Source organism: Saccopteryx bilineata, chromosome 3 (assembly GCF_036850765.1).
Source record: "Saccopteryx bilineata isolate mSacBil1 chromosome 3, mSacBil1_pri_phased_curated, whole genome shotgun sequence".
NCBI classification, from domain to species: Eukaryota; Metazoa; Chordata; class Mammalia; order Chiroptera; family Emballonuridae; genus Saccopteryx; species Saccopteryx bilineata.
This window is the reverse complement of record NC_089492.1, coordinates 76,044,911-76,062,984: the sequence shown is the minus strand read 5'-3', so window position 1 is coordinate 76,062,984 and position 18,074 is coordinate 76,044,911. Positions and strand designations below refer to the sequence as shown.

At 40.9% G+C, this 18,074-nt stretch overlaps 1 protein-coding gene across 1 annotated transcript in view; it reads left to right on the top strand.

Moving 5' to 3' along the window:
* Positions 1 to 4,040: 4,040 nt before the first annotated feature.
* MRPS28 (mitochondrial ribosomal protein S28) overlaps positions 4,041 to 18,074 on the top strand; it is an 89,657-nt gene continuing 75,623 nt past the window's right edge. The window contains exon 1 of the mRNA XM_066266376.1: positions 4,041 to 4,305. Within this exon, the coding sequence (XP_066122473.1) occupies positions 4,090 to 4,305 (216 nt within the window). The 5' untranslated portion in view covers positions 4,041 to 4,089. The remainder of the gene's footprint in view (positions 4,306 to 18,074) is intronic.

The following is an 18,074-nucleotide window of genomic DNA, read 5'->3' as shown; positions in this document are numbered from 1 at the left end:
ATTGTTCATGTGCCAGAGGAGGGGTAAGGTCCTATGTCATGATCACATATATTTCTTTTAAAAAAACAACTTTATTGAAGTATAATTGACACACTCAAATGGCTTGCAGGGGTCCCCAAACCTTTTACACAGGGGGCCAGTTCACTGTCCCTCAGACAATTGGAGGGCCACCACATACAGTGCTCCTCTCACTGACCACCAATAAAAGAGGTGCCCCTTCCGGAAGTGCGGTGGGGGGCCGGATAAATGGCCTCAGGGGGCCGCATGCGGCCCGCAGGCCGTAGTTTGGGGACGCCTGGCTTAAAGTATACAGTTTGTTGTTTCAACATAGTTAATACTCCTATGAAACTGTCACCACAATGAAGATAATGGAAATATGAATTGTCCTTTTCACCAGAGTTCCCTTCACCCTTTACAACCACTCCCTCATGCCCCTCTTCTTACCCATCTCCAGGCAACCCCTGATCTGCTTTTGGTCTACTGTAGATTAGTTTGCATTTTCTAGAATTCTGTATAAATTATATTGTATATATTTCCTTATAGCCTTTAACCGCCCTCCCTAGATGATAAATCAGATTTTTTTGCCCTTAGGAGACATTTGGCCATTCATTAGTGACTGTCCCATTGTAATTGGATTAATTAAAAATACCATGTTGGGTTACAGTTAATATAAAGCATTATTATTTTTAATAAAACCTTGCAAACCTTAGATTTCACAATATTCATATTCTGATTCTAAAGTCAAAATGAACAAAAAACCCCTCAATTTGTAAGACACAAGAGGGCAGGGCCTGCATATTCCTGTCACCTGCTAGGATTTCATATTTAAATAAATGCTATAAAAGCAACTGAAATTCTTGCCAACTCTCATATGTAATTTCAGTGTTACTTATAGTGAGGTTGGCTGGTAGTGATTAATGTGGTGGTTTTCCTAGGTTACAGCAAAACAACATCACCACAATTTTGTTGTTTGACTATTTTAAAGTGTGTTATAGTTTTAATACTCTCCATTTCAACATGCTTTAAAGTCTCTCCCTTGGGCTTGACCAGGCTGTGGTGCAGTGCATAGAGCGTTGGACTGGGACGCAGAGGATGCAGGTTTGAAACCCTGAGGCTGCAGGATTGAGCACTGGGTCACTGGCTTAAGCAAGGGGTCACTCACTCTGCTCTAGCCCCCTGGTCAAGGCACATATGAGAAAGCAGTCAATGAACAACTAAGGTGCTGCAATGAAGAATTGATGCTTCTCATCTCTCTCCCTTTGCGCCTCTCTCTCTCTCTCTCTCTCTCACACACACACACACACACACACACACACACACACACACACACACGTCTCCCCCTTGCTTTCTAGGCTTGAGTCTCTTCCAGTTTGACTATTTTCTGGTATTCCCTTCTCCCAGCTCCTTAAATGGTATTACCTATAGCCACCTCATCTTGTATATGATCTCAATCTTATTCACCTCTGTGGCTGAAAAAACTGTCTTGAGAATGATACTAGTATCTCCCCAATGTATGGCTAGCCCTCTTTTTCAGGTTTTCATGCATGCTAAAGAGGCTTGAATTTCTAATAACCTCCTGGTTACCTCCATCTAGTCACTAGTAGCCACTGTTTATTGAACTTTCAGTAAGTGTTGGACATTGTACACTCATTTCTTTTAATATTTACTCAAGGATGTGGCAGTGTCACTTAAAAAAATTTTTTTTCAATTGAGATTGGGAGAAAGATAGAACCACGAACTCTTTGTTTATTTAATTGTTCCATTTAGTTGTGCACTCATTGATAGCTTCTTGACCGGGGGTCGAACTTGTGACCTCTGGTGTGCCAGGTCGACGTGTTATTCACTGAGCCACCCGGCCAGAACCAATGTCACCTTTTATAGATGAGATCACAGCCAGATGTGGAGCCAGAACTTGAACTATATTCTCTATTCACTTTCCTTGCCACTAGCCATTACGAATATTTTTACAAAGCATATTAACAATTTGCAAGCTACAGGGGGAAAGAGAGGCCCTATATAATAAAGAAGTCTCCGTTCATGGGGTAGAGCAGGATCAGAATCCTAAAGGTGCCCTGAAGATGTTAAAATACCGTGTTAGAGCTGACATTCCTGCTGGTGACTGCATAGGGAAGGACTGCATGGATAGCTCCTTGTTGATTTGCCTAGTCCAGGGGTTCCCAAACTTTTTACACAGGGGGCCAGTTCACTGTCCCTCAGACCATTGGAGGGCCAGACTATAAAAAAAACTATGAACAAATCCCTATGCACACTGCACATATCTTATTTTAAAGTAAAAAAACAAAACGGGAACAAATACAATATTTAAAATAAAGAACAAGTAAATTTAAATCAACAAACTGACCAGTATTTCTATGGGAACTATGCTCCTCTCACTGACCACCAATGAAAGAGGTGCCCCTTCCGGAAGTGCGGTGGGGACCAGGTAAATGGCCTCAGGGGGCCGCATGTGGCCTGTGGGCCGCAGTTTGGGGACCCCTGGCATAGTCCTTGACACTTCCTCCTGTTGAAGCTTCTGATGCTCTACCAAAGGCAGAGAACTTGAGCATAACTTGAAATCAGTTCATACAAACTCACTCATACATTAAAAACTTGAGGATGTATCTCAAAGTGCCTGTTGTAACCTTCAAGCAATTTATCATCTGGCTGAGGCAGGACAGGAAACCTCATGAATTTAAGAGCCGGGATATTACTAATCCTATTTGTCCTGTAGATACTAAGTTTATGCACACTTCCTTATATTTAACAGTATCTCATAACTTGGTTTTACAAGTGAGGAAACCAAATTAACATTAAATTGGCTTGCCTGAGGTCAGGATTAGGGTCAGGACTAGAGTTAAGGGTTCTTAAACTCACAGGCCACTTTTCCCTAAAGGGAAGTAGAAGGTAGTAGCAACAGCCATACAGAATAATGCAAAAATGTTTTACACAAAACTTTAGTAATGGCCAAGGGAAATAAATAGCTTAGGTGCCCAGAAGGGAGAACTTACCTGGAGTAGAATTTATCTTAAACCCCTTACTGAATATATTAAGGATTACCTTACAGTTGGCTAGTAATGATAAATCTGTAAGTATGTGCTTCATACAATTACGCACCATTCCAGGGTTAGTGTATGTCTGATGTTCTGTATTTTCCAATTGACAAGAACATAAAGGCATTATTAAAATAGGGGCTGTGGTCACACAATAACATCCCTATCAAAATACTTGCAAAATAACTAATTACATATAAATACTTGTATAATTAATATAAAATTGCATCTTAATTCTTAAACACGTTTTCAAGCACGGTTTGGGCTCGGTTTTGAAGAGTGTGTACGAACTTTGGGAATTAACATTGGGAAAAAAAGGGAGAAACTCAAGAAGTGAGTGTGTGTGTGTGGGGTCTCTGGTGGTGTATTATTTAGGCACATACTGAAACTTCTCAATTCCCTATAAGGGGCTGTAGATATGCAGAGGTGACTAAGAGGGCTCAGATACATTAGCATTTTTGTACCGTGGGTGGACTGGCCGCAAAGAAGCCAAGACCGACGAACTGGAGTCAGGGTTTCATGAAGGTCTGAGCCCGGGGTCAGCCATCCAACAGCAAAATGGGGCCGCAGACGCTGAACAAAATTACTCTAAGTCAACTATTTGGTTTAAGACGTACACTAAGAAGTCTTAAATAGAAAAAACCGGGGGAGCCCGACAGTATGTATTTGGGGTTCCAATAAAGACCTTAAAAGGGCTGGGGACAACCTTGTGGCCACCTGGGGCACACGCGCTGGCCGCAGGACCAGTGAGTGTAGCGTTAGAGAATTTACTGCATAACCAGGCCCACGGGATGCCTGGGAGGGCGAAATTCCTGGGGTAAAAAAGCTTTCCACGCTAAACTTTGCGGATCGCTGCCAGTGAAGACATCCAGGCACTGATTTAGTGCCCCGAGGTTATCCAATCTCTTTACCAACGCCACGCGTGCGCTCACTGCACCCCGCTCGCGCGTCATCAGTGCTCTGTGGCAAGTGGGCGGGGCTTCCGTGGCTCCACCCGTGACGGAGAGGTTAAAGGTCGGAGGTTCTGTCCGGAGACGTCATGGCGGCACTGTATCGGACCCGTGCCGTGGTCGCCGAGAGTCAGTTACTGCGTGTGTTCCTCTTCTCCCGGCCATGTCGAGGCACGGGCACTGAGAGTGGCGCCGGGAGCGAAAGTTCCGAGTCCAAGGAGTCTGGAACGCGCCCAGGCGGCTTCGCGACCGCTCTGCAGCGACACTCGGATCTACAGCGGAAGGCAGAGCTTGGGCAGACGAGGGTGAGTCGTCGTACCCTGTTGGTGACGCGGTAGGCGGGGCCGGGGCGGGGCCGGAAGTCAGGGCACAGCCGGGCTGGGGAGGTGGGGCTGAGGCTCTGGGGCGGGGCCTGGCGGGGCGCGAGAAAGCCGAGAGTCAGGGCGGAGCCGGGCTGGGGAGGTGGGGCTGAGACTCTGGGGCGCGGCCTGGCGTGGCGCGTGAAGCCGGGAGTCTGGGCGGAGCCGGGCTGGGGAGGTGGGGCTGAGACTCTGGGGCGGGGCCTGGCGTGGGGAGTGAAACGCGGAACTAGGGTGGTTCTTGGCCCAGTGGCCGCTTGGAAAAGGGCTCGCGGTTGATTGCTGTTTTTTTCTCCTATGTTGTACGTTTGTGCGTCATTTACATGCTGGACTTGCTGTGTCCCCCGGCCTTTGCGCGTGTCTTTCTGAGACGGTCTGGGAGGGCTCTTAGACTCACTCCGGAGAGGCCGGGCTCTCCGCCTTTGTAGACTGTAGCTTCAGGGCGGTGCTTGGTGCCTGGCCTGCAAGGTTCTTTATATTTGTTAAATCAGTGGATCGGCGAATGAGAGAATTGCTGTCTGTATGACTTGAGCAAGTCGTTGAACCTGTCAGTGCCTCATTTTTCTGTAAATGACTTAAAAAATTCACATCTGACTCAGGCAATACTTTTGTAAAATGTGGTAGAATAAACGAAATGGAAGAGACATAATTGCAAGCCAGATTTTTCCTAATTATTAGATTCGGCATACGTGAAATTGGATATCTGGCAATAATAAGTTATGTAAAAATAAACCCAGTTTCTGTACCTACCTTCTTGGGGGCCAGTACCAAACAGACTGGTACTGTCCTGGATTGTAGAAAACCTGCCTGGCATCCAGCACAATATTTGACTCTTACTGGGCTCTCAGTGTTTGCCAAATGAGTGAGTGAATGAATTGTACACATAGTGCATATTTGAACTTCAATTGAGGTGTATGTGTGACTGCTTAAAAACAGTTGTACAGGAGAGAATAGTACAGGTTTGAGCATATCAGTTATGCGCACATCCAGAAAGATAATTGATCAAAAACAATTGTATGAGTAATAAGATAACTGAAAATACATTCGTTTTCATTTTAATGTTAATTGGAAGTTTACAGTGTTTTTCTGAATTATGTTTATGATGAGGAATATGAGCAGTTATTAGATGTTGATAGAGATTCAACTTTGTGAAAAAACTTTCACTTTACCTTTTGAAGTGTCTTGATCTGTTTAATTGAAGAGTATCCTGAGACTGCAAGATTAATAAAGTTGATCTTTATTGTGTGGTCAGGATTTTTGAAAAAAAGTAATTTTACAAGTAATACTTGTAACTTTAAAAAAAATTTAAATAACACTGAAGGTTGTTATAGGAAATGTAAAAGCCCCCTTTTCCTCATTTTCTCAAGGCTGGAGGGTGTATTTTTTTAAATGGCAACTTCCAGAGAGTTTTATATATACATATGTAAATATAAACTAATTAAGTGTAAGTGTAATTATACTTAAAAACACAAAAATTGGTTGGTGTGTTTTTGAAGTATTTTATTACTGTTTCATAGGTTAAGTTCTGGATTCAGACAGTGTTGGTTTGAGTTATGGTTTTGTTATTTACTAGCTATGCTTCCTTGGAAAATTACTTAATATCTGTGTATTTTTTCTTTTTTTATAAAAGGAAACTTTGTGTCATGTATTTATTATGAGATTAAATGAATCATTATTTAAATACTTAGCGCAAGTGCCTGATTACTTATAAGCAGTGTCCTTTAGTTGCTGCTACTGAAAATTGCCATTTTCACTTAAGTATAAATTTTAGCCCTGGCCGTTTGGCTCAGTGGTAGAGCGTCGGCCTGGCGTGCAGAAGTCCCGGGTTCGATTCCCGGCTAGGGCACACAGGAGAAGCGCCCATCTACTTCTCCACCCCTCCCCCTCTACTTCCTCTCTGTCTCTCTCTCTCTTCCCCTCCCGCAGCCAAGGCTCCACTGGAGCAAAGTTTGCGCGCGGGCGCTGAGGATGGCTCTATGGCCTCTGCCTCAGGCCCTAGAATGGCTCTGATTGTCGCAGAGTGATGCCCCAAGATGGGCAGACGCCCCAAGATGGGCAGAGCATCGCCCCCTGGTGGGCGTGCCGGGTGGATCCCGGTCGGGCGCATGCGGGAGTCTGTCTGACCGCCTCCCCGTTTCCAGCTTCGGAAAAATACAAAAAAAAGAATTTAATACATAAGTATTAAATATTTTTTCTTCTTATTATGTATGTGTGGTGTATGTATATCTCATTGAAAAAAAATGCTTGGTATTCCATGGTAAAGGATATAGCATAATTTATTTAACCAGGCTTTTATTAATGAGCTTATAGGTTTGTTTGTTTTTCCCTTTAACACAGATAGTGCTACAGTGAGTATTTACATTTTTGCATATCTGTGGATTATATGCTGGGTCAAAGTGTACACATAATTTGGGTGTTGATAGATAGAGCCTGTTTGTGCCCCAGTCCCCCTTACAGTGAATGGTGGTGACTGTCGCCTCACCCCCTATTCGTGTGGCGTAATGTAGGTGGATTTTCTTAATATTGGGTAATCAAACACAGTACAGAAATTGGGAACTATCAAAATAATGGCATGTTCACATGTTTTTACTTAATAATTAGTAAATGCTATCAATTTAAACTTATGAAATATAGCATGTCAACAAAATACTACATTTATGGTATATATTGGGGCTCTATGTAAGATTTCATTTTTAACATGGCTTCTGTTAAAAAAAGTGTTTTGGACAATAAACAGTTTGTTGTTCCCTAAACAAATCCCTATTTATTTACCTTTTCTCTTTTTCCTGGAAGTAACATTCCCGGCTGCAGATTCCATTGTAAAAGCCATCTCTTTTATTTGACCTTCATCATCCCCCAACCAGATGAAACTTCTTTTGACTGTCCCAGGCTTTATTTTATACTACCTTTATGGTACACACCCAACTGTTAAGATATATATTAAAGTAATTTGTGAATTTGTTTTATCCTGTTTTCTGGATTGTAGTTCCTGAAGGTTCTTTTCATTCCTTGTATAATTCCTTTCACATGAGTAGGAATTAAATATATATTTGTTGATTTGAATTGGAATGAAATTTATTCAGTTCAGTGATTGAATAAGTAAGTGTACATGATAAATAACATGGCTGGGAGGTCTATTAGCCTATTACTGGAATTAAATATATATATAAAAGTTGAAATTGTACCCACTGATTTAATTCTCATCCCTAAAGTGCAGTTTTATGTGTCTATATGTGCACCTTAGAAATAAGTGATACTCAGTAAGAGCAAACAAGTTATCCTTAAAAAGAACTCCCCTGCAGGTAGGAATTCAATCAAGGGCAATTCATTATGAATTTCTTATTCCCAAATTTCTGTGAGGCTACTATTTTAAAGGATCTCAAGTTTAAATGACTTGAAATGCCATTGTTCTGTATAGAGGTTTGTAGGTGCGCTCTTCCCACACTCACTCACCCACTTCTCTTCCTTTGCTTCATTACCTTTCATAGTGGGTTATGCATCTGTCTAGTTTTTTTTTCAGGGTAGGGACCTAGTCCTTTTAATTTTTGTAATCAACATAGCATGTATAGAGGATCTGGTAAAATATATATATTTTAAATCTTATACCTTATTCTCTTTAATTTTTTTTAAACCTTTAACCCTCATGTCAGATTTGTAGAACCTGTTAAGCCCATTGGGAGCTGTGCTGTAGCTGATCTCCCTTCTTAGAGCCACAAGGTGGCAATAGTTGAGCAAAGAATTGGTTTTTTGCTCTATGAATCTGTTTCTTAATGGTAGAGAATGGCATATTATGTTTTTAGCACATTGAAAAAAGTGATTTCGAACAGTTTTTAAGGCCACACAATAGAGCATTTTATTATTTTTGAGATGGAGAATAATAGTTTACTATTTTAGCTTATTTATATAGAATACTAATGTTCCAAGGTGGTTATAGTTTCATTTTAGTGATACAATAAATATATTCTCTGCAAATATTTTTAAATGTTACTTTTCACTTTTTCATGAATATTTTTACTTGTATTTTTATTTCAAAATGTTGGAATATTCCAGACCATAGAATATTTAAATCAGATATTTTGTCTTTTCAGAATACTGAGAGTATAGCTTGTTCAAAGGATTTGTTACAATATAAGGGGGGAAATTCTCATTTTTAATATGTTTTAAGACTGGTAAAATTGTAGTTTTATTTAATCCTTTATTTTTCCAACTTTTAAAATGATACCAATATTTCAAAAACTAATATATAAAGGAATGTTGAAATACATTTCTGGTTTTAACCATAGTGCCCCCTGGTTGTACAGTATAGGTTTCTAGGAGTATTATTTCTGAGTTAGTAATAAAAATCTTCTGAACTCTTTAGTTTCAACAGTGGAATCTAACATTTTCAAAGCATGTTTAGAGGAAATGACCAGTTAATATAAAAAACAATGAAAGAGTATATTGAAGTAGATAGAAATCTCTAGGGAAAGTAAGTTTTTATCAACACAGATAAACTGCTAATAAATAATACTATATGTTTTCTAAAGGAAAAGATGACTATATTCTGCCTGTACTTGTTTCATGGGTGGCCGTATGATCTGATTATGAGCAATCAGATTCTTATAAGACTTCTCAAGTCAAGCATTAGCTTTCACTATTTGCATATCTTTGTTAAGTCTCATTTTTGCTCAGAAATCTCACTACCTTCTTTTAATGTGTTTGGGTTTTGTTTTACTTTGGTTTTTCTTTTAAAGGTTATATTAATTTTTTTTTTCAGTTGCATTAAATTTTGTAACATGATTACAACTCTTAGGTTTGTTTTAATCAGCATTAAATAACAGGAAATAAAGAAAAGACATTTGAGTGGAACCTGGTTTGTAGAGATTTGGGAATACATTTCAACAGTGTTGATTCATTTTAAAGCTTTGGACATTCTGGTGTAGGCAGCTGGCAGAGTATGAATGGTAGATGCCCTGTCCAGCAGTAGGTGACTCAGCAAGTCCCTGGCCTAGGTGAGACGTTGGATTATTTCCCAAAAGAAATAAATGCACACTGAGGTAGAGTATTGATCCCAGAGAAGTGAAAACTTATATTCATATAAAACCCTCTACCCAAATGGTCAATTCATAGCAGCTATACAATAGTGCTGACATCCTTTAGCTGGTCAATGGTTGGACAACTGGTCCATCTGCACCATGAAATACTGCTTAGCAATAAAAGGAACAAGCAACTGATACACACATCAACCTGAATGACTCTCCAGGGATCATGCTGAGTTAAAAAAGCCAATCCTCAAGGAGCCTTTCATTTGAATCCATTTGAGTGACACTTTTTTTTAGATTTTATTTTTTTATTTTTTAGAGAGACAGGAGAGAGAGAGAGAGAGAGAGAGAGAGAGAGAAGTTGGAGGAGCAGGAAGCATCAACTCCCATATGTACCTTGACCAAGCAAGCCCAGGGTTTCGAAACAGCGACCTCAGTGTTCCAGGTTGACGCTTTATCCACTGTGCCACCACAGGTCAGGCCTGAGTGACACTCTTGAAATGATATAATTATAGAGATGGAGAACAGGTGAGTAGTTGCTAAAAGTTAGGGATGGGGGTGGGCAGAAGGGAGAGGGAGAGCTATAAAAGGACAACACGGGACCGTTGTGGTGCTGGAACAGGGCTTTGGTGGTGAATACATGAACCTTCACATGTGACAAAATTGTATAAAAACTGGTGAAATCTGAATACTGTGGGTGTCACTTTCCTGGTCATAACACTGTACTGTGTCTTATAAAATGCTAGCATGGGGAGAACTAGGTAAAGGATGCAGGGGATCGCCATGGATTACTGTTATAATCATATGCATATTTATAATTGATCTCAAAATAGAAAGTTTAATTTAAAAAAAATAATTTCACCAGTCTGTCAGGCCCAGCCCTGGAAAGACCAGTGAATTCCATAGCATGAGCTCATTATCCCACATCATTTCCTGCAAAATGACTTCTTTGGTTAGAAGCAGTGCTGTGTGGAATACCATGACAATGAATATGACATTCTCTAAGTTTATGGATGATGGTTTTGGTAGAAGCTTTGTGGACATGAAAGACAAATCCATATTCAGAGTATCTATTCCAGTGATAATACTATATATTCATTTGAATGGTCCTCTGCAATCAACCTGCCACTAGGTGGCCATCTGATCCCCCCAGGGAGTGATGCTGTATTTGAAGCTAATGCTGGTCCCTGCTCTTAGCAGTTGCTCATTTCACAGTGTTGATAGCCAGGTCAACCTGGGTGAGTAGAAGTTAGCGTTTCTGAATTCATACATAACCTCCCTGCCACAAAAGTTCAGAGTCTTGTTGCCTTGGTGATAGTCCTAGTTTGCTAGTGGCCTGTGATTCTTTCTTTCTTTCTCTTTCTTTCTTTCTTTCTTTCTTTCTTTCTTTCTTTCTTTCTTTCTTTTCTTTTCTTTTCTTTTCTTTTCTTTTCTTTTCTTTCTTTTTTTGACAGAGAGAAAGTCAGAGAGAAAGACAGATTCCAGGAACAGACAGACAAGAAGGGAAAGAGATGAGAAGCATCAGTTCTTTGTTGGGGCACCTTAGTTGTTCATTGGTGGCTTTCTCTTTTTTTTATTTATTAATTTTAATGGGGTGACATTGATCAATCAGAGTACATAGGTTCAGAGAAAACATCTCCAGTTTATTTTGACATTTGATTATGTTGCATACCCATCACCCAAAGTTGATGGCTTTCTCTTATGTGCCTTGATTGGGGGGAGGTGCTACAACAGAGGGAGTGACCCCCTTCTTGAGCCAGTGACCTTGGACTTCAAGCCAGCTACCATGGGGTCATGTCTATGATCCCACGTTCGAGCCAGAGACCCCGCACTCAAGCTGGTGAGCCCATGATCAAGCCGGCGACCTCGGGGTTTCGAACCTGGGTCCTCCTCATCCTAGTCCAACACTCTATCCATTGCACCACCGCCTGGTCAGGCTGGTCTGCAATATGTTGAGATACCTACCTCTCTGAACCCTGAGACAGAAGCACATTCCTGCTGCCATGGCCACTTTGTTCCTGAACCCATTTGTGAAGGGCAGGAGGGAGTGGCGAGAGGTTGACTGATACTCACAGGACTTGCTTTCTCTTGTCCCCTGATTATTAAATAGATTCCTCTCTGCTGAAGAAATCATTCACATGTGACTCATTTATTTTCTCACTCTGTGTCCATTCAGAGAGATCTATCTATGTATCTTTCCCAGACCTTCTTGTCATCTGTTTTCCAATCATATTCCTTCTAAATCCTTGACCATCCAGCAAAATCATTAGTCACTTCACAGAAATCAGCATAGATTCACAGCTTGGCCATGTCTCTGTCCAGGCACCGTGATCCTTCAGAAACACTGCTTAACATTCTGCCGACTGGGAGGCTGTTCCTTCATCAGTGTCCTTTCGGGCTCTTCCAGCTGTGCCTGTGTGTCACCTGCAGAGGTCTGTCATTGTCTCCGCTCTGCATATGTGTGTGGCACAGACATTCCAAGCACCGCCACATGTGCTGGGTGGTAAAGGCCAAGCAGTAGAATAGCTTGCCTGGTGTCTGGACCTGTTGCAGAACCTTGTCTTGTTCGGGGCCCCACTCAGAACTGGCAGCTTTATAGATTACTTGGTAAAAAAGTTGGAGAAGCATGTCCAAATAAGGTATTTGTTGCCTCCAAAAACTAGGTATTAAGTTTTCTTCTCAGTGGTAAGAAAGGGTATTTGGCATAACCCAGACCACTGACCCCCAGGAATGTCACCAAGACCCAGCATTTGTATGGGGTTATTTCTCACCCTCTGTAATACATGTCTTACCTATGTCTAGAGTAGTTGCAACTTTCTGATTCCAGGATCAGTCAGCATGTATAACAGACCAGCATGATGTCCAGTGGAACGGAGTGGCCATCAAAGTCCCTGTAGACAAGACTGTGACATAGAACTGGAGAGTTCATGTAACCCTGAGGTGCATCGTCTTTACTAGCAGGTCTAGACAAGAAAGCATTTGTTAGATCAACTATACAGACCAGGTGCTGGGGGATATTTGGTTTTCTCTAGCCATGAAATCACATCTGGAATAACAGCTGCAGTTGGAGTTGCCACTTGATTAAGTTTATGCTAATAAATTGTCTTCTGAGAACATGTGTTTTCTGCATGGTCACGTCGGGAAGTGAATGGGGCTTTGGGGGGGATGCCTGCTCTGCATCTTCACACCCTTGATTGTGGCGCTCTGCACATCGTGTCCCGGGATGCCGCCATGCCTTCGGTTCATTTGTTTGGTAGGCAGGGGAATTCTAATGTCTTCTACTTGGCCGTTCCTGCCTTAATAGTCTTCACTCCATAGATAAGGGAAAGAAATATTTAACGAAAGACTCCTTAATAGAAATCTCAGCTTTCTTGGTGTTGTTCCAAGCATTCAGCTCAGAGCTTTTCTCTCCCCCTTCACACTATCTTTTCTCTGACCTCAGCATGAGGTGGATGACTTCAGCAACACTGGGACAGTACAGTTTTTCTGGATCATATTCTAAACCCTTCCTTTCTAGTTTCCTTCACTTGCAGATAGAGTATAATTTCTATATCACTATCACTTGGAATAATCTGATCTTCAGGTTCTCAAACTCCTGAGCCCTTACTCAGACCACAGTTTACCCTTATCGTTTTCTCCAGTTCCCTAATCACGCCTTTATCTACCAGTCTGTCAGTCTTTTTCTGGATCTCCCTTCCTTCATACTGGATCTGGGCCACTTGGCAGCCCTTCTGATATCCTGGAATCTCACCCCCTTGCTGTTTTGCCCACCCTCCATCCTAAATCCCTCTTACTGCACTCACATTGCCCTGACAGCTGGCCGGCTGGGTGCTGCTGCATCTGGTGAGTCCCGGGGTTTTAGCCTTGCCCCGAGTGATGTTTTAGATCGGATAATTTTGAGTGGGGGCTCTTCTGTGCACCATAGGATGTTCAACAGCATCCTTGACCTTTATTCAGGAGATTCCAGTAGCCGCTCCAGTCATCACAAATGTATTTCCAGACATTGTTGTTTTCAACTACGCGGTTTGTCAATAAAACTTGGTAACTGGTCTATAAGAAATCGATTAATTTTTTAAAGCTACACTTTGCTGGAATTGTTCAAAGGCTATATACTTATTTAATCCTGACAGTAATCCTATAAATAGTTATTCACCCATTTTATCGATGAGTGAGCAGCAGCACAGAGAGTCGGAGGGCGGTGTCCCAGCCTCAGAGCCAGCGTGGACCCCTGTGGTCACCCTCCAGAGCCCTCCAGGGTGAGCTCTCCTGTCCAGTCCTTACTGTTTGCTCATACCTTGCCGAACAGCTGTCATTTTCATTCTTTACAGCTTGGACAAATGACCCGTTGCTCCATAACCATCCATCCCAAACTTGATTCTTCTCCAAACAGTTTATTCAATAGTGTTATAGAGCAGAGGAAAAAAAATATTTTGTTCTGTTAATTTGCCAAGATACTAAATGCCTTATTACTGGGTATTGTGCACTTGGCCTACTGCCAGGTACTTTGTGCTTGACAGAAAACGGACTGCCCTGCCTATATTCTGTTAATTACTCCACCTTCTTTGACCTGTCTTCATTCCAGCGTCTGTGATACCCAGAGGACTTAGTCCTACCTTTCTTCCGAATGGATTGACCTCCTTTCACAACCTGTGTTTTAGCTGCAGTTCCCTCCCTCTGCCCCATTAATCACTACCCTTCCCTGTGCTTCCTGCCCACTAGGACATTCGCAGCCTCCCTTCTGCTCTCTTTAGTATTGAGTGCTTCTAATTTTTTCATTCATTCTTTCCCATCATTTAATGGGCTTCAGGAGAGAGAGGAAAATCTAAGTACTCACTTTGCCATCTTGAGCCACTAATCCATTTATTATTATTTTTTTAAATTTTTATTTATTTATTTATTTTACAGGGACAGAGAGAGAGTCAGAGGGAGGGATAGATAGGGACAGACAGACAGGAACGCAGAGAGATGAGAAGCATCAATCATCAGTTTTTCGTTGGGACTCCTTAGTTGTTCATTGATTGCTTTCTCATATGTGCCTTGACCACGGGCCTTCAGCAGACCGAGTAACCCCTTGTTCGAGCCAGTGACCTTGGGTCCAAGCTGGTGAGCTTTTTTTGGCTCAAGCCAGATGAGCCCACGCTCAAGCTGGCAACCTTGGGGTCTCGAACCTGGGTCCTTCCACATCTCAGTCCTTTGCTCTATTCACTGCACCACCACCTGGTCAGGCTAATCCATTTATTTTAATAAATGAACATCATTATGGGCATCACATATATGGGTTTGGGTTGAAGGAACAAAAGGTGTTATTGCACAGTTAATAGAAAGGAATTATTTTAAAATTAGTTGTTGGAGAAGATGCACATTGACATCTTTTTGTTGCTAACTAATATGAAGAAAATACACTATTTCATTTGTATTTGTATTAAGAAAGCACACTGGGTAGGATTTGTTTTACATTTTTAATGTTTGTTATATATAAAATCCTTTTTATATTTTAAAATATTTAAGAATACCTACTACAAAAAACATCGGTATCCAGTCCTTCTATTGCAAATGGGAAGACAGAACCCTAGAGAGGTTGAATGACTTATTCTAGGTCTTTTTAGCTATTTAATGGTAGAGTTGATCACCAAACTTAGGTTTCCTAAGTATTTCTGTTACTCTGCTATACTGTTTTCTTCTTAAGTTTTAAAATATTGTTTCTATTTTTCATTTTCTGAGGCAACTTGTATTGAAGAGTCACTGTTGAGTATATTGTGTAGCTTTGAATATTAGGTATGGTACTCATGTGTAAAATGAGGTACTTGGGTTGTTGATAGCTCATATCTCCTTTAGCATGAATAGTGTCTGATTCTAAGCTATATAATAAAAGCCCTTATATGCATGATAGTTATAATATATGTGTGCTTAATATATATTAAAACTTTAAATGTAGTATACTTTGTGTTCTAGATTTTCTATAATAAATAATATAAAGAAAAAATAGTTCTGTACAGAAATTATTACAGTTGACATTTGATACTTTTTTGAGGGATTATATCTCTATATAATATCACTGTAAACCTATATGTAAATTTATGTAAGTACGTATAGGAATATGTGCACTGTTACTTTTAACTGCCTACCCGGCAGCCGGTGTTTCCTGAGATGTATGGGCTTCACAAGCCAGCGTGCAGAACTATCACCCTCTCCCCTTCCCAGCACTGCTCTTGCACCTTGTCCATGGCTCCCCTTCCCCTCTACAGCTGGCTGGGTCAAGACTCTGCTGTCCTGTGGGGTGAATAGCTCTGTATCCCTCTGTGCTCCTGGGCCACTGCTTCAGTGCAGGTCCTTTGTCACCTCCTTCTAGCTTACTGAAGGAGCCATGTTTACCTTCTTTCCATTTTTTGTCTCTCTGGTGTAGCTTGCAAACTGCTTCTAAAGACTTCTTTTTAAAACAAGGAACAAGTAGTCACCCTATTAAAGCAAAACCTCTGGTCCCCATTGCTCGTAGGATGGTATCTAACCCTCTTAGCCTGCGGTACAAAACTCTTTACAACCTCAGTAAACAGCAATTGTTTTCAATAACTTTTTGGATCCTAATCCTATTGTCATGTTTGTTTAACTTTGTATTCCTCTACCACTGCACAGATTTTCATATCCAGGCTAGAAATGCTTGGTATATGACAGCATTCAGTATTCAGCACATATTTGTTGAATGAATGAATTAAAGTGGCACAATTCCCTGTATCTGTTATGCCTTTCCCTTTCCCCATTCAACGTAGAGAGTCCTGTTCAACGTTCAGTCTTAAAAAAAAAAAATGCAGCAGAATAGCAGGAATACTTAGGAAACCTGAGCTCTGTGATCAGTTTTTAAAGGAAGCAGTCAATGCTAAGGCACCCGCTTTACCTATGACAGCTCTGCAAATGAGCTACATAATGACGTTTTCCATAACCAGGGTTAGACTTTGAGCTCCATATTGCGCCCTGCAGGTGACTGTGTGCCTACAGTCTCTGTGTTGGCATCAGCGGGAGACCAGCTAACAGTGTGAGTTGTCAGGATGGATTGAGGGAGTTGTTACATTTATTATTTTTAGAAGCCATTTGACAAGTAAATGAGGAGCTCAGAGATGGTTCTGTGCTGTGATTTTTGAAGGAGGGCTTTGTCTGATTATTTGGTGTAGTTTCCAAAAGTACAGTGAGCATACAATTGCAAAGCAAATTCAAGTGTTAGTCTAAGGGTCACCAGAATAGAGAGCCCAGAAAGAAACCCACTATATAATGTCAATTAATCTATGACAAAGGAGCCAAGAATATATTGTGGGGAAAGGACAGTCTCTTCAATAAATGTTGAAAAACTAGTCAGCCACATGCATTAAACAGTGGACCACTGTTTTTCATCATAAAAAATTAATTCAATATATATTAAAGACTTGAACATAAAACCTGACACATAAAACTCCTAGAAGAAAGTAGGTGGTAAGCTCCTTGACATCAGTCTTAGCAATAATTTTTTGATTCTGACACCAAATGCTGAAGCAACAAAAATAAACAAATGGGACTGCATCAAATTCAGAAGCTTCTCATGGCAAAGGAAACCATCCACATAATATAAAGACAACTTATTGAGTGGCTGAAAATATTTATAATTCACATACCTTAAGTGGTAATGTTCAAAATATATGAAGAACTCATATGTAAAAGAGAAGAGGTAAACAACAACCTGATTTAAAAATGGGCAGCCTGACCAGTGGTGGCACAGTGGATAGAGGGTTAACCTGGAATGCTGAGGTCCCCGGTTTGAAACCCCAAGGTCGCTGACTTGAGCGTGGGGTTGCCAGCTTGAGTGTGGAATCGCTGGCTTGAGTGCAGGATCATCAACATTAGCCCAAGGTCACTGGCTTGAGCAAGGGGTCATTGGCTCAGCTGGAGCTCCCCCCCCCTTCAAGGCATATATGGGAAGCAATTAAAGAACTAAAGTGAAGCAACTACGAGTTGATGCTTCTCATCTCTCTCTTCCCTCCCTCCTCCTTCCTGTCTGTCGCTCTATAATATTCTCTCTCTGAAAAAAAAAACAACCAAAAAAAAAAAATATGGGCAGAAGATCTGAATAGAGATTTTCCCAAAGAAGACATATGATGGCCAACAAGTACATAAAAAGATGCTTATCATCAGGGAAATGCATATCAAAATCATAATGAGATAATACTTTACACCAGTTAGAATGACTTACCAAAAAGACAAGTGAGTTACAGCCATACCACCCTGAACATGCCCAATGTTGTCTGATCTTGGAAGCTAAGCAGGGTTGAGCCTGGTTAGTACTTGGATGGGAAAAAGACAAGTAATAACAAGAGTTGGTGAGGATGTGGAGAAGAGGGATCCCTTGGGCATGGTGGTGGGAATGTAAATTAGTACAGCCATTATGGAAAACAGTATGAAGATTTCTTAAAAATTTTTTTAAAAAATTAAAAATAGATCTACCTTATGATCTAGCAATTCCACTTTTGCATATTTGTTCAAAGAAAATGGAAATACTAACTAGTAATTGCAGCATTATTTATAGTAGCCAAGACATTGAAGAAACCTAAGTGTACATCAATGGATGAATGGATAAAGAAGATGTGGTATATTATTTGGCCATGAAAAAGAAGGAAACCTTATAATTTATAACAACATGGATAGACCTAGAAGGTATCATGCTAAGTGAAATAA